The sequence below is a fragment of the Vipera berus genome (assembly GCF_964194415.1).
Source record: "Vipera berus genome assembly, chromosome: 13".
Taxonomy (NCBI): domain Eukaryota; kingdom Metazoa; phylum Chordata; class Lepidosauria; order Squamata; family Viperidae; genus Vipera; species Vipera berus.
The window spans coordinates 7,331,999-7,347,484 of record NC_138216.1 but is presented as its reverse complement, the minus strand read 5'-3'; the positions used below and the strand labels follow the sequence as shown (position 1 = coordinate 7,347,484).

General features: G+C 43.5%; 1 protein-coding gene across 1 annotated transcript in view; it reads right to left on the bottom strand.

Annotated features, from left to right (window-relative positions):
• Positions 1 to 15,486, bottom strand: part of SHISA9 (shisa family member 9) — a gene marked incomplete at its 5' end in the record, with an annotated part of 166,353 nt that overhangs the window by 10,861 nt on the left and 140,006 nt on the right. The window contains one exon of the mRNA XM_081337965.1: positions 13,153 to 13,308. Within this exon, the coding sequence (XP_081194091.1) occupies positions 13,153 to 13,308 (156 nt within the window). The remainder of the gene's footprint in view (positions 1 to 13,152; positions 13,309 to 15,486) is intronic.

Genomic DNA, 15,486 nt, shown 5'->3' with positions numbered 1-15,486 from the left:
TGTGAAACTGTTGAATTTCTCACCCGTATCCCCAATTCTTCCCAAAGGATGCTTGCTGGAAAAAAACAATTAGGCAGAGACGTCTGAACAGAGACGTCTGTTTATTGCTGTCAAATCCAGCTCTTCCTTTCTCCACTCTCTTGGTATAGGGGACTCCATATTTTAAACTGGAGCCAGGGAAAACAATGCCTGTCTGACTTTAATGTGGCCTCTGAAATTCTCCAAACTTCTTGCCCTATTCGCTTTTAAAATTCTTTTAATTAAAAGACAAGTGAATTGGAAGCCAAGCACTTGTAGCTTTGTTCCTAGCAGTTCGTAACTGTTTCAGGCCCACAATGGCCCCTCTGATTTTATCCATCGGTTACTTCTGGTCCTGCCTTCAGGTGCTTTGGAGAAACAGGTTGACCTCCTCTTCAGTGTGACCTCTTCAAATATTAAAAGGTAAGGTAAAGTTTCCCCCGCACATGCGTGCTAGTCGTTTCCAACTCTAGGGGCCGGTGCTCATCTCCGTTTCAAAGCCAAAGAGTCAGCGCTTGTCCGAGGACGTCTCCGTGGTCATGTGGCCAGCATGACTAGACGCCAAAGGTGCACGGAACGCTGTTACCTTCCCACCGTAGTGGTCCCTATTTTTCTATTTGCATTTTTACGTGCTTTCGAACTGCTAGGTTGGCAGAAGCTGGGACAAGTAACAGCCGCTCACTCTGTTACGCGGCACTCAGGATTCGACCTGCCAAACTGCCGACCTTCTGATCGACAAGCTCAGCGTCCTAACCCACTGAGCCACCGCGTCCCTCCAAATATTGGAAGGCTGCTATTGTATCACCTGTAGACCTTCTCTTTGTTAGGCTAGATATATTCAGTTCCTTGCAACTGTTTTTCCTGTATTTTAGCCTCCAGCCCTCCAATCATCTTTGTTACTCTTCTCTGTACTCTTTGTAGAGTCTCAACATCTTTTTACTGTCATGGTGATCAAACCTGATTGCAATATACCAACAGGGAGAGTCAGTTCTTTTCTGGTAAGCAAGTGCAACACAGCTGGCTGTGTCCTTCAAAAGTACAATTTTGCCCACTACGTACTTTGAAATTTTACACGTACTTCAGTTTCAAGGATTTGCCTATCCTTATTAATATTCATCTCAGATCTTGACAATCAAAGCAGGTTTACTTCGCTTTTTAATTTTATTTTGTGGTAAAAGAAAAAGGTAGAGGAACAGGGAGAAATCTGTTGAGGATTTAAGAAGAAAGATGCATAGATGCAACCAGAAAGATGGAAGGATGCTCCAGAAATTGAGGTGATCCCTCTGACCAAGACTTTTCAATATTATTTCAAAATTATTTCCCCTCCTACTGGAAATGTTTCCCTCATTTCTGCTCTGTATCTAATACATCTGAATCCAATTAGATATCTAGACTTGTTCCAGGCATATATTTTTTTAAGTGCAAAAGGCCACATTTTCTTCTGTATGACCTGCCTCTACAACACATCTGTGATGTGATATTTTGTCCCCATTAGCTACATAGTTCTGTGGACAATTGGCCCTAAAAGACAGGTTTTGTTGCGCAACTTTTCCTGAGGCACTTATTCACGTAGGCAGGTTTTGAACTGAGAGCTGCATTGGTAAAAACAGAAAATACAACTAGGAATGGATTTTATGTACGTATAATTGAAAAATCCCAGTGCCTCATTTAAAACGGAAAGGGACAACTCGCCAACGGTCCCCTTGCCGCAGCCAATTCACTGCAGCCAACGTGCCGTGGGACTACTCGCTGCAGGACAATTCAACAATGATTTAATGATTTAAAATAATTTTAAAAATATTTTATTTTTTTGTCGTTCGTATTTTATTTTGTTCCTCCTTTGGCCTCCTTTCTTTAACGATTCTATTCCACTATTTCTTCAATATTAGTGTAACTCTTGCCCCATGGTGAGTTGGCCGCAGGGAGTTGGCCATGGTGATTTGGCCCTGGCGAGTTGTCGTAGACCCAATTTAAAAATTAGGACCTCGACAAGCAAAGACTTCAAGAAGCAAAGATCTCAAGAAGCAAAGACATCAACAAGATATTCACCCTTTGTGTGTTGAGCTGAAAAACAAAATAATAAAATATCAAGGGCAGAGAAATTCTCTTGAGAACAGTGTCAACTCGGCTAAAATATTTCCATCATATAAATAAAGGCAGCTGTCAGATTTGTAGGCTATATAACTGAGAAGCAGATTACCTTTAACCTTTACAGCTTCTTCTAGTTTAAAACTGTCAGCTAATCTTTGGTTTATCTTGACACTTGATTTAACCAGATTTCCATCCTTGTTGAGGCCTTTTCAGATTTGTTTGTATTATTTCTTTGCTCATCGAAATCGTTTGAACTTGCATTATCCAGTTGACACACCTGGGATTATTCTCTGTCCTGTTTAATACTTCCTCTGGGTTTATACTCTTCATTATTAGCTGTCACGCAGACACAATTCATTGCTGCGTTTTTTTTCGTCATGGCACTATAGTGGTTGAATCAGTAGGGCTGAATCTGGACAGCCGAAGAGAGGAAATCTAGATAAGAACAGAGCAATCTGACGGTGTTTTTCAACTTTGGCAACTTGAAAAATTTGTGTAGATGTCAACTCTCAGAATCCCCTAACCAGCATGCTCGCTGGAGAATTCTGGGAGTTGAAGTCCACATATCTTTAAGGTAACTGGAAAAGATGGCATATATGGTATGCATGCATGTGTATACACTTGTGCTAAATTTTGAGAGAATTGGTGATGCCTTTATGTATCAGGCAGAACTGTCTATGACTGACTGATTTATCTTTATCTGGCCTGTTATTATTTTTATAAATAGCTCAAGGTGACAAACATACCTAATACTCCTTCCCCCTCCTCTTTTCCCCGCAACAATAACCCCATTGGGCTGAGAGAAAGGGACTGGCCCAAAGTTACCCAGTTGGCTTTCATGCCTAAGGCAGAACTAGAACTCACAGTCTCCTGGTGATTGGCCCAAAGTCACCCAGCTGGCTTTCATGCCTAAGGCAGGACTAGAACTCACAGTCTCCCGGTGATTGGCCCAAAGTCATCCAGCTGGCTTTCATGCCTAAGGCAGAACTAGAACTCACAGTCTCCTGGTGATTGGCCCAAAGTCACCCAGCTGGCTTTCATGCCTAAGGCAGAACTAGAACTCACAGTCTCCTGGTGATTGGCCCAAAGTTACCCAGTTGGCTTTCATGCCTAAGGCAGAACTAGAACTCACAGTCTCCTGGTGATTGGCCCAAAGTCACCCAGCTGGCTTTCATGCCTAAGGCAGGACTAGAACTCACAGTCTCCCGGTGATTGGCCCAAAGTCACCCAGCTGGCTTTCATGCCTAAGGCAGAACTAGAACTCACAGTCTCCTGGTGATTGGCCCAAAGTCACCCAGCTGGCTTTCATGCCTAAGGCAGGACTAGAACTTGCAGTCTCCTGGTGATTGGCCCAAAGTCACCCAGCTGGCTTTCATCCTAAGGCAGGACTAGAACTCGCAGTCTCCTGGTGATTGGCCCAAAGTCACCCAGCTGGCTTTCACGCCTAAGGCAGAACTAGAAGTGACCATAACCTCTGGAGATTGACTCAAAGTCCCCTAGCCACTTTCACACCTATGGTGGAACTAGAACTCACAATCTCCTGATTTCTAGTCTGGTACTTTCATCACCAGACCAAACTGATTCTCAAGAGTTTGTTTTGTTGTTGTTGTTGTTTGCATCATTTTACTTTGATCATCAGCATAGCAAATATACTATTTGAGATGAAATCCTTTAACTCTGCAGGACCTGTGCAACTCCCCCCCCCTCGCACCTCCTGATGAACATTTGGCTGTACTAAAACAGTGGAGAACTTTATTCCGATGAAATAGCAGACGCTCAGCACTTGCTATTTATAAGAGAGAAGGAGGGTTGCAATGATTATTTGCTTAATTACTCCATGCCAGTTATAAAGCACGCATATCTGACGTCTACATCTCTCAACATGTCAAAATCTGGGGAACTATTAAAAGCATCTTTGGGTTTTTGAATTGTTTTCTATCATGTGAAGAACAAAAGAGCACAGATCTACACACCTTCCTGGACTCTAAATTGCGCATTGGCCACAAATGGCTCTTGTTACATCCTGACGAGATCATAAAAACAGCTTAGCATCTTTCTTCCAATTTAATTTTTGTTCGTCCCCCCAATATATCTCTTCTTAGAAGTGGAGCCTGTGGCTGCATTCATTAAAAAAAATGTCAAGCTGGCTACTGAATTAAGCCATTTTCTGGCTTTCACACAATACACCAAACCACACTCTCAGCTAGAAGGAACCACATTAGATGCTGTAATTTGCTGTGAAGTCTACTTTAGCGAGGGCAAAAACTCCAAATGAATATGCTTACTAATATCACCTTTGCATCACATCTGGCAAAACCAATCTTGTACAGTAATTTTGAAAATCGCTCTAATCTGTTGTCATTAAGACTAATATATTTTTTTAAAGCATGAGTATTGTAATTCTCTAGTTAGGAGTTGTGATCTGGACACTTTATGCAAGAGAGGAGATCTAATCCCCTGAGAAGGATGGAAGCGAAGAGACAAAGATAATAACCAACAGATGGTTGGTTATTACAGCTATGATGGTTGCACCATTGGAAGACCTGGAGGTCCAGGTTAGGGACATATCCCCCTAGAGAAATTGTACCTACATGATGCTAGGAATCTATAATGAATTGAACATCTCCCTTGTGAAGGCCACAGTGGTGGGAAAGATGGAAGGACAGTGAAGAGGATGACCAAAAGCAAGGTGGATGGATTCAGTTAGAGCAATGATGGGTTGGAAGACCAGGTTAGGGACTGATCATCATGGACAAAACCATTCGATGCATTCGCTAAGTGTTGACACCAACTTGATGATGTACAATTGATGTTGGAGAGCAACCGTCCCCATTAAGAGGAAGGCTCAAATGGGAAATTAGCCTACTAGACTCAAACACAAAAGAGGTCTGACCTGTCCTGAATGTCCTCTGAACCTTATCTGGTGCCAGACTGGGGAGATTCCTGTGGAATAGGTGTAGACTCCGTCGAGCAATAAAGTAACAGGTTTGAACTCTACATATGAAGATCTAGTTGTTGCCCCTGACAATCAATCGAGTTAGATATATGGAAATATTTAGTGCCCAATGATAGCCGGGTCTGGAAAACGAAGGTGATGGGGTGTGTGTGTCTCATTTTTCCTCTTTTTGACATACTTGTGTACTTTTTCCTCCTTTCTATTTTCCTCTTCCCCCCACCCCCACCCCCTTCTGTTCCTCCACACTGTAGAAAGAAGAGTTGGAACTTCTTCTGAATGATTTAAAGGGATAGCTTGCAGTAGACTTTTGAAATAAGACTGAGGAAAGTGCCCACCCCCCGGGGAGCTACCAATTGCTGGCGCTTTCCACCTTGAGCTACCAAAGATTTTGATCTCCCTTTGGTCTTCTGCTCAAGCAATTCACTCAGAACACCAGAGGAAAATAATGATAATAAAATCAGAGAAATGCTCTCCATTTCTTCCCCCGGAGAAAGTACTTTCATTTATGACCCTCATTTTTCAACCTGGTTTTTTTTAAAACACATCTCTCCATGCTCAGAAGCTTGTCAGGTTGTCTGAATTCCCTGAACTGGAAGATCAGGTCAAACCCAACTTGTGTGTCCTGCCTGCTTCAAATGGTGAGAATACACTGAAGTTCACTAGCTTTGTTGCAGGTTGATTTGGTCATACAAGATAGAAATGTGAGGGAGCCACGGTTTTCTCTTTTTTACGTCAAGGCTCACCTCGATTGGATGAAATTTATTTCCTATAGGTACTTCTGCAAGCTCAAGAAATTGCAGGATAGGCAAAGAGGAAACTAAGGAATTGCTACTTGGTCTCCAGCGCCTGATGGAGACCACATTTTTACAAGTCTAGCATCATTGAACTGTCCATAGGGTTTTCATGGCAAAGATACTGGAGTGGGTTGCCATTTCCTTCTCCAAGATCATGGCATCCAGCCCTCTCAATTCCAAGGCAAATAGATGGGGAAGAAATGGAGGTAGTGACAGATTTTATTTTCCTGGGCTCCAAGATCACCGCAGACGGGGACTGCAGCCAAGAAATTAAAAGACGCTTGCTCCTGGGGAGGAAAGCCATGGCAAATCTAGACAGCACACTAAAAAGCAGAGACCTCACCCTGCCAACAAAAGTGCGTATAGTCAAGGCTATGGTCTTCCCAGTTGCAACGTATGGCAGTGAAAGTTGGACCATAAGAAAGGCTGAGCGCTAAAGAATGGAGGCCTTTGAACTATGGTGCTGGAGAAGACTCCTGCGAGTCCCTTGGACTGCAAAGCGATCAAACCGGTCAGTCCTAGAGGAGATCAACCCTGACTGCTCTTTAGAAGGCCAGATCCTGAAGTTGAAACTCAGATACTTTCACCACCTAATGAGAAGGAAGGACTCACTGGAGAAGAGCCTAATGCTGGGAAAGATTGAGGGCAAGAGAAGAAGGGGACGACAGAATGAGGTGGCTGGATGGAGTCACTGAAGCAGTAGGCGTGAGCTTAAATGGACTCCAGAAGATGGTAGAGGACAGGAAGGCCTGGAGGAACGTTGTCCATAGGGTCGCGATCGGTCGGACATGACTTTGCAGCTAACAACAACAACAGCATCATTGAGGTTAACAAAGGGGGATATGTTAGAATGCACAACCTCAATTCCCCCTTTTCAAAACAGCATCAAATCAGATTTTGGCCTGCAGCCATGCTTGGGTTTCCCCTTTTATTTCATTTATAAGAAAGCTGTGCAGTTTCTTAGAAGGCAAAAGATCTTCCATTCTTCTATTCCTAAGATTTGCTTTATGTCCACCCACAGTCTAGCAGAGAATAACAGACTTGGAAGGGACTTTGGAGGCCTTCTAGTCCAGCCCCCTTCTCAAGCAGGAGACCCTATACCATTTCAGACAAGTGGCGGTCCAGTCTCTTCTTAAAAGCCTCCAGTGATGAAGCACCCACCACTTCTGAAGGCAAGCCGTTCCACTGGTTAATTTTCCCGACCGTTAGGAAATTTCCAAGGGCTGATTGGAAGGACATCTTCCGGAAGTATATATCTCGTATAGCTTCTCAGATTTATTTATATGGAGGCATCACAAAATTGCATCTCTGGAAGCAATGTTCCCTGTCCTCTTCAATGGGGAAGATTTTCAGCCCATTCTTGCAATCCCTCAAATTAGAGAGAATACATTTGCAAGGGATAAAGCATCTTGAGCTGTGATGGCATAGTGGTTAGAATGTAGTATTACAGGTTAACTCTGCTGACTGCCACGAGTTCGATCCTCACCAGCTCAAGCCTTCCATCCTTCTGAGGTCAGTAAAATGAGGACCCAGACTGCTGGGGGCAAGAAGCTGACTCTGTAAACCGCTTAGAGAGGTCTGCAAAGCGCTGTGAAGCGGTATATAAGTCTAAGTGCTATTGCTGTCACCATTGATTCAGCCTTTCATCTTTCTGAGGTCGATAAAATGAGGACCCAGATTGTTGGGGGAAGAAGCTGACTCTGTAAACCGCTTAGAGAGGTCTGTAAAGTGCTGTGAAGCGGTATATAAGTCTAAGTCCTATTGCTGTCACCATTGATTCAGCCTTTCATCTTTCTGAGGTCGATAAAATGAGGACCCAGATTGTTGGGGGCAAGAGGCTGACTCTGTAAACCGCTTAGAGAGGACTGCAAAGCACTGTAAAGCGTGTATATAAGTCTAAGTTCTGTTGCTATTGCTGTCTTTGGGAAAGAAGCCCCCTCCGTCACCCACATCAGAGTAAATCTGAATGACCAAAAGCAAGTCAGGATGGAAATATTTATGCAGCCCTGAACCTCAGAATTATCAGCACTGAACTCCTTTCTCCAGCCAACTGTGACGAATGAATTCAGCTTTGTTCTGCTCACATCCTGGGCAGATGAATGAGCAGTGACCATTTAAATACGAGAGTTAAAAAAAAAACACAACTGCCCCAAGTTTGATTAATCAGAGGGGGGGGGGAGGAAAAAAAAGGAGAATTGGCCACATTCAGCAGTTTTTCCACATGAATAATAAAGTGCTACAGAAACCCTCGTGAGACCACCGTAGCCTAGCATGAAGACGAGCATGAAAAACAGACTTATTATTTTCTTTTAACCATCTCACTGGGAGAAGTGAGCAGTGCAATTAGCTATTTGTCTTTCTTCTGTGCTGGAGAAGTCAAGGGGTTGCAAGACATGCAATTTCCTCGTGCTAAGAGAAAAATACATCCTGTGTTTAAATAGGCTGCTCTTGGATAGCAAATAGATTTCCCCTAGTTAAAAAAGGTAAAGGTTCCCCCGCACACGCGTGCTAGTCGTTTCCGACTCTGGGGGCCGGTGCTCATCTCCGTTTCAAAGCCGAAGAGCCGGCGCTTGTCCGAGGACGTCTCCGTGGTCATGTGGCCGGCATGACTAGACGGCAAAGGCGCACGGAATGCTGTTACCTTCCCATCGTAGTGGTCCCTATTTTTCTACTTGCATTTTGACGTGCTTTCGAACTGCTAGGTTGGCAGAAGCTGGGACGCATAACGGGCGCTCACTCTGCTACGTGGCACTCAGGATTTGGCCCGCCAAACTGCCGACCTTCTGATCGACAAGCTCAGCGTCCTAACCCACTGAGCCACCGCGTCCCTTTTCCCCTAGTTAATGGCTCCCATTAACCTAGGTGGCATCTTCATAACAGCCCCAAGTATTTGCATTGTTCGCCAGAGTATTTGCAAAGACACACTGATCCGACTTCACTCCTATCCACAACCAACCGGAAGTAGCATGATCTTTGGAGGGCATTTGTGAAACACATCCTGAAATGGGGAGGAGAGGAAGTTGTGAGCAATCTGTTTGGCAAGTGGGAAATTTAGGACGCACGGAGCAGGACTATAGTGCACTGCTTCTTTGGATGATGGGTCCACTAAATTAAAGGTCAGCAACTCCTACGAAAAAATAACTTCTCTTAGTGATGGACAATGAAATCCCCAGATGGTACCCCTCAATACTAGTTCTTCACTTCTCAGTTGAATGGATTCAACCATGGAAAATAAAGTCCTTATAGAAGAGAATATTTATAGCTCAAGGGTGAACTGAGAGGATCTTAGCGCTCTCTCAACTTTGTTGTTTTCTTGCAGATGTTTCATTGCTCAACCAGGTGACATCATCAGTGGTAGAAGGGAGTGGGGTTTTCAGGGAGGAGGAGGAGGAGGAGGAGGAGGAGGAAGAGGAAGAGGAGGACTGTCAGGTCGTTGGTGCCCTCTGAGCTTGCAGACCTTTCATTATCCAACTGGGTAACATCATCAGTGCTAGAAGGGAGTGGAGTTTGCAGGAAGGAGGAGGAGGAGGAGGAGGAGGAGGACGATGACAACTATGGGGTCCTTGGTGCTCTCTGAGCTTGTAGACATTTTATTATCCAACTAGGTAACATCATCAGTGCTAGAAGGGAATGGGGTTTGCGAGGAGGAGGAGGAGGAGGAGGAGGAGGAGGAGGAGGAGGAGGAGGAGGAGGACGACAACTATGGGGTCCTTGGTGCTCTCTGAGCTTGTAGACATTTTATTATACAACTAGGTAACATCATCAGTGCTAGAAGGGAATGGGGTTTGCAAGGAGGAGGAGGAGGAGGAGGAGGAGGAGGAGGAGGAGGAGGAGGAGGAGGAGGATGACAACTATGGGGTCCTTGGTGCTCTCTGAGCTTGGTTTTCTTGCAGATGTTTCATGACCCAACTAGGTAGCATCATCAGTGCTAGAAGGCAATGAGGTTTGCTGTCTGTTTACATGCAACCAAGTCACAAGCAACGTCCCAACAAAGCTATAAACCACACCTCAATCAAGGAATCACCACTCAATCAAATAGTAAACAATCTCCTAATCAAGGATCCACCAAGAACATTCCCACCAACACTGACAGGGCAAGTCGCTTGTATATAAACAGAGCGAACCCTCTCCCTTTGAACATTGATGATGCTACCTAGTTCGGTAATGAAACATCTGCAAGAAAACAACCAAGCTCAGAGAACACCAAGGACCCCACAATAAAGACACTTCCTAGGCTTCCAGGTAGAGAAGGCCTTTGTACGTGCTCCAGGCTTCAAGGCAACGTCTCTTGTCTTCACAGCGTCCTCCCTTCACCTCACCCTTGCTTTGTTTTAAGCAAATGAAAAGTTGTGAAGCTGACGTTTTGTTAGGCAGAGTGAATGTTCATGTCTCCCTCAGGAAAAAAAAAAAGGGGGCGGGGTAGGGGGTGGGGCTTAGCCTTTCTTGAAGACCTTGAGTTATTTCGCACGAATTCTTAGAACTACAGCTAATTACAAGGTGAAATTACAGGCCTGGGGAGGGAAAGAGGCCTGCTTTTGTTCTTTGGAATGTACCCCTTATAAAATCTCGTGGTATTTAAATCTGAGACACATAATAGCCTTTCCAGCTCTGACCTCCCTCTGGGAGCTGAAACAGGTGCGCTTATCCACTTATAGCCTCCTCATTAATTAAACAACAATCTCTCCCTCTTTGGTAACTCCTCCGAGATTCTCTGAACACAATACTTTCTCTTTGCATACTGCTGGATTCCTCCTGGCTGTGCCAGTCCTGAGGAATGGAGGTGCTTAATTTGCTTAAAGGTTAAGGATTCCTTCTCCCCACTTTCTGTTATGTATGCAGGCACCTGCATAGCAACAGCCACCAGGGGGCGTTGACCTGGACGGTTTTCGGCGGGAAACCTAGAGCCAACCTCATTGGCTGCACGCTTACCTGGCCGGGTATTTAAGGAGGCCAGGGAACCCTCACTCCTCAGTTCACTTCCCCTTCCAATAAAGAGCTGAACTAACACACCGGCTGGTGTCTCTTCCTTGCGTCGGACCCACTACACAATACTTTCCACATTTTCTGGACAAGCACATGGTAAAAATCAGGGAGAGACACTTGATCCTCCAGAGGCGGCTGGAAGACAAGTTGACTTCTTCTACTTTCCATTCTTTTCTCTTCCCTTGCTTTTTTTTTTAGGGTTAGGGTAGACCAGGGGTAGGCAACCTCGGCTCTTTTATGACTCATGGACTTCAACTCCCAGAATTCCTGAGTCAGCATAGCTGACTCAGGAATTCTGGAAGTTGAAGTCCATGAGTCATAAGAGAGCCGAGGTTGCCTACCCCTGGGGTAGACTTATGGAAATAGGCGCACCTATCGGGATCAAACGGGAGGTGGGCCTACAACGGAATTCAGGGCAGCCTAATGGCTTGAGCCCAGTATTCTGCTCAGCTCAGCATTTTCGTAGCCTGAATACATAATCCAGTCTTCAGTTTTGGACTTGCTTTCAGGATTATTTTCCCATAGCTTGCCCTGCTGCACAGCTTTGCTGGTGTCCCAGATAACAGAAGTTAACATAACTCTTTAAGAACCACAACATCCCCAAAGGCAGGAGTTATATGAATAGCAAAGCCCTGTCAGTTTATCTATCAGCTTATCTATCGACATCTCTCTCTCTCTTCTTTCTTTCTTTCTTTCTCTCTCTCTCTCTTTCTCTCTTCATCATTATCTACATACAAACATTTAAGAGACTTCTATCTATCTCTTCATCCATCCATTATCTATCTATCTATCTATCTATCTATCTATCTATCTATCTATCTATCTATCTATCCATCCATCCATCCATCTGGTTATCTATCTATCTATCTATCTATCTATCTATCTATCTATCTATCTATCCATCCATCCATCCATCCATCCATCTGCTATCTATCTATCTATCTATCTATCTATCTATCTATCTATCTATCTATCTATCTATCTATCTATCTACCTACCTACCTACCTACCTACCTACCTACCTACCTACCTATCTATCTATCTATCTATCTATCTATCTATCTATCTATCTATCTATCTATCTCTATCCATCCATCTATCTATCTATCTATCTATCTATCTATCTATCTATCTATCTATCTATCTATCTATCTGTCTGTCTGTCTGTCTATCTATCTATCTATCTATCTATCTATCTATCTATCTATCTGCTATCTATCCATCCATCCTTCTATTTATCTACATATCTATCCATCCATCTATCTATCTATCCATCCATCCATCTGCTATCTATCTATCCATCCATCCATCTGCTATCTATCTATCTATCTATCTATCCATCCATCCATCCATCTGCTATCTCTCCATCCTTCTATCTATCTACATATCTATCCATCCATCTATCTATCTATCCATCCATCCATCTGCTATCTATCTATCCATCCATCCATCTGCTATCTATCTATCTATCTATCTATCTATCTATCTATCTATCCATCCATCTGCTATCTCTCCATCCTTCTATCTATCTACATATGTATCCATCCATCTGCTATCTATCTATCCATCCATCCATCTGCTATCTATCTATCTATCTATCTATCTATCTATCTATCTATCTATCTATCTATCTATCATCTACTATCTTTCTATCTATTCATCCATCTACTATCTATCTATCTATCATCTATCTATCCATCTGCTATCTATCCATCCTTCTATCCATTACATATCCATCCATCCATCCATCCATCCATCCATCCATCCATCCACCATCTATGTATCTATTGCCTATTATCTATCATCCACCCACACAAGCCCACTCGTGAGTCTGAACATGCCTAGTATCCCTGCTTCCTGTTTTTCCCAGAACAACAACTCTAGACAGAGCTGAGAGAAACTGCCCCAAATTCACCCAGCTGGCTTCCATGCCTAACAGAGGTCTAGAACTCACGTTCTCTTGGCTTCTAGGCCAGCACCTTGACCATTACCCCAAAGTGCTTCTCTTAATGCTTTACTTGTTTTACAATCTTTGCTGGAATAATGACTCTGGACAATGATATCCTGGGCTATGTCCACCTCTAGAAGGGGTAAAAATATTAGAAGATTAGATTTTTCCAGTTTTCTTAGGGCCCATTGGCATTACACAGACAGCTCCTGGCTCTCCTAGTCAAAACACCTTCCTATACTCACAAGAGATATTCCAGGATATCTGGGAAGGTTTGGCCAATAACTGTAGTTTTCGTACTCGCAGCTGCTGGTATTCTGGGAAATATAGTCAAGAGAAAATGGCATTTTTACTGTGCTTACCTACTGCCTTTAGAGAAGCATACTTATTCAGCTCCTTTCCTGGAGGCTGCTGTTCATATGGGTTTGTAATCTGTCCCATGCTTTGGAAGGAGTGTGGGTGAGCCAGTTGTGGAAGTAGAGGTGATGTCGGCATGACATTATTCATCTGGGTTGCGTCTGTGGAAAAAAATAAATAGAAGAGATCACCTTTCTGAAAACAAATAGGAGTTCAAACAGAATCCAAGCACGCACCTCACCCCACAAAAAAACCCCAATTATGATTAACACTGCAGGGCAGCTTATTAACTTGGACATGCCAAATTGTCATTCGTATTTTTCTATGTCCAACTGTTTAATTGGTGAGATATAAACACCAGACAACCCAGTCCTTTACCTGACTCCAACCTGTTCATTATTATTATTATTATAAGCCAGAAGGTGTTTCAAGCCCTGTGTGAACAAAGCCTGAACACTCCTACAATCACTATGCCATTCTCTCTTTCTTTATTATATTGTATAGGGTTAGGGTTACGTCACCATGAACTCGTAGAGCAAAATGGATATTGCCAACAAATTTGGAGTGTTTGGGTATGGTTAGGAGGGCACTGACTTTTCTAGGCTGCCCTATCTATGTTTCCTGGTAAAATACATGGGAAAATCCCATAGGAGGAAAATTCCACTTAGGGTTAGGTCGCCATGAACTCATAGAGCAAAATGGACATCACCAACAAACTCAGAGTGCTTGGGTATGGTTAGGAGGACACTGACTTTTCTAGCCTGCCCTATCTTTGTTTCCTGGTAAAATACATGGGTATCATCAGTGCTAGGAGGGAATGTGGGGTTTGTGGAGAAGAGGAGGTGGAGGACTATGGGATTATTGGTGCTCTCTGAACTTGGTTGCCTACTTACAGACATTTCATTACCCAACTAGGTAATATCATCAGTGGTAGGAAGGAATGGGGCTTGTTCTCTTCTTTGTATTGTATTTAAACATTTGTTTGCAACCACAGCTTTTAGCAAGTTGCATACAGCAATCATATCAGTTCAATGCATCTGCTTTAATATTGACAGCACAATTTGCCAGAAGGTGCCTTCACATCTTCCTTGCAGCCATTGCCAACAATGCAACTAGTTTTATCACATGGTTCTCTTTATCAGAGAACAACGGGGGGGGGGGAAATAGATGTTTTTGTTTCTTCTTCTTCTAAGCTAGACTGATTCTATTGGATTAACAAAGGCGTAGTGAATTTAACTCTAGGTTGCTAGCAAAATTTGCACAGTAATAAGTATTTTTTTTTAATTCCATTTATATCCCGCCCTTCTCCGAAGACTCAGGGCGGCTTACAAGCTTAGCAATAGCCTTCATTCTATGTATATGCCTGCTTATTAGGGCTTTCACACACACACCCCAAGCGGCATTATTACAAAGTCAGCTGAATTGCCCCCAACAATCTGGGTCCTCATTTTACCTACCTGGGAAGGATGGAAGGCTGAGTCAACCTTGAGCCTGGTGGGACTCGAACCTGCACTAATTGCAGGCAGCTGGTGTTACTTAAGGAGGCATTAGCCCACTGCTCCACCAAGGCTCTTTGGGTCATATCGTTCACCTCTGATTACAAGCCAGAAGGTGTCCGTGGGTTGCAAGCTGAATGTGAACAAAGCTTGGCCATACCTCTAACTACTCTACCATTCTCCCTTTCTTTAGAATCCTTTGTGTTCAAAGCCTCTTCTTAGGAGCCCAGGAGGAAAACAGCAAAAAAATTTTTTTAAAAAAAGAAAGAAATGATTGCTCGGGGCGTGCCTGAGTTTGGCTGTGTTTTTCTCTCTCTCAGTGGAGCCTCGAGTGCTTATGCCCCCCAAAGGAGGAATTGTCAACAAGAGAAGCAGAGAGCCGGGGTGTGTCTGTGCCGAGTAAGGCGAGACAGAGAAAAGAAGCAGGAAACATAATCTATTACTAAATAAGCAGTTGCAAAGAGAGTAGAAAATGAAATGAGACAAGAAACGGAAGAAAACAAGTCGGGGAGTTAAGAGAGGGTGGAGAAAGAAAAGTTAAATCTATTCCACACACACACACACACACCCGTCTCTTGCATCCTTGAAGTCAGCTCTGCAATTTCACCCCGTAATATTTAAAGAGAGATGGAGGAAGAGAAGAAAGAGATTGTAACATTTAAAGAGAGATGGAGGAAGAGAAGAAAGAGATTGTAACATTTAAAGAGAGGAGGAAGAGAAGAAAGATTGTAACATTTAAAGAGAGATGGAGGAAGAGAAGAAAGAGATTGTAACATTTAAAGAGAGATGGAGGAAGAGAAGAAAGAGATTGTAACATTTAAAGAGAGACGGAGGAAGAGAAGG